We start from the raw sequence: 878 nt of genomic DNA, 5'->3' as shown, positions 1-878 counted from the left end.
AGAGGACAATGGTGGGCTTTGCCAGGCACAGAAAGGAGAAAATGCAATCAAAAGATAATCTTTATAGAAATTATAATTAAGCAATAGTCATAAAAATTCCAAACTGCTTTCCTACTGGAAATGCAAAGTACACATACCTCCTGTTTGGACCTATTGTATTTCTCTGACATGAGGTCCACAACAGCACCACTGCCAATGAAAAGAGTGTTCCAGTTATGACCAGCCCCAGCAGTCGCCTTCTTTTCCTTCTGCTGCTTTTCCTTGAAACTCGATCCCTCTGCAGCACAAAGTAGGAGAAAGCCTTTTACTTACTAGCCAAACTCATACAATTATAGGTACAATATACTGGTGACCATACATATAAATAATATGCTATGTACCTATTTTTAAACAATTTTAAGTGTGCAGCCACTAGTGGGAGATTTATGAATTTTAAGGGGTATTTGCTTTGGAGAGCTTCTTTCAAAGATATGAAAAATTGAAGAAAGAAGGAAGATAAAGGTAATAAAGATGAAAAGAAACTGATGTTAATAAACTCTTTTATAAAAGAGATATCTACCTGCTGCAGCTTCCTCTTCTTCTTTGACTATTGCAGGAAGGATATGTAATATTCTCCCCTTAAAGGTAGTTCCATCAAGCTCTGTCATGGCCTTGACTGCATGCTCTGGAAACATATAGGTGACCTGCGCAAAACCCTTAGCTCTCCGTCTGTACTTGCAAATAGGGAGATTGAGATCTGTTATTTGGCCTGCAAACAGAGAAGGAAAGGCTTATGTTCATATTACAAGATCAACTGACCAGGTGAAGAAATAGCTTATTCTTAGACATGATAACAGCAGTGAACTCTTCTGGATATGCAACTTCTCAGAGACCTTACT

General features: G+C 38.2%; 1 protein-coding gene across 1 annotated transcript in view; it reads right to left on the bottom strand.

Annotated features, from left to right (window-relative positions):
- LOC119591556 (probable RNA-binding protein 19) overlaps positions 1–878 on the bottom strand; it is a gene marked incomplete in the record, with an annotated part of 63,063 nt that overhangs the window by 15,703 nt on the left and 46,482 nt on the right. The window contains 2 exon segments of the mRNA XM_037940311.1: positions 138–277; positions 560–748. Of these exon segments, the coding sequence (XP_037796239.1) occupies positions 138–277; positions 560–748 (329 nt within the window).

The sequence above is a fragment of the Penaeus monodon genome, chromosome 28 (genome assembly GCF_015228065.2).
Source record: "Penaeus monodon isolate SGIC_2016 chromosome 28, NSTDA_Pmon_1, whole genome shotgun sequence".
Taxonomy (NCBI): domain Eukaryota; kingdom Metazoa; phylum Arthropoda; class Malacostraca; order Decapoda; family Penaeidae; genus Penaeus; species Penaeus monodon.
Note: the sequence above shows the minus strand (reverse complement) of the source record. Positions and strands in the feature narration are given on the sequence as shown.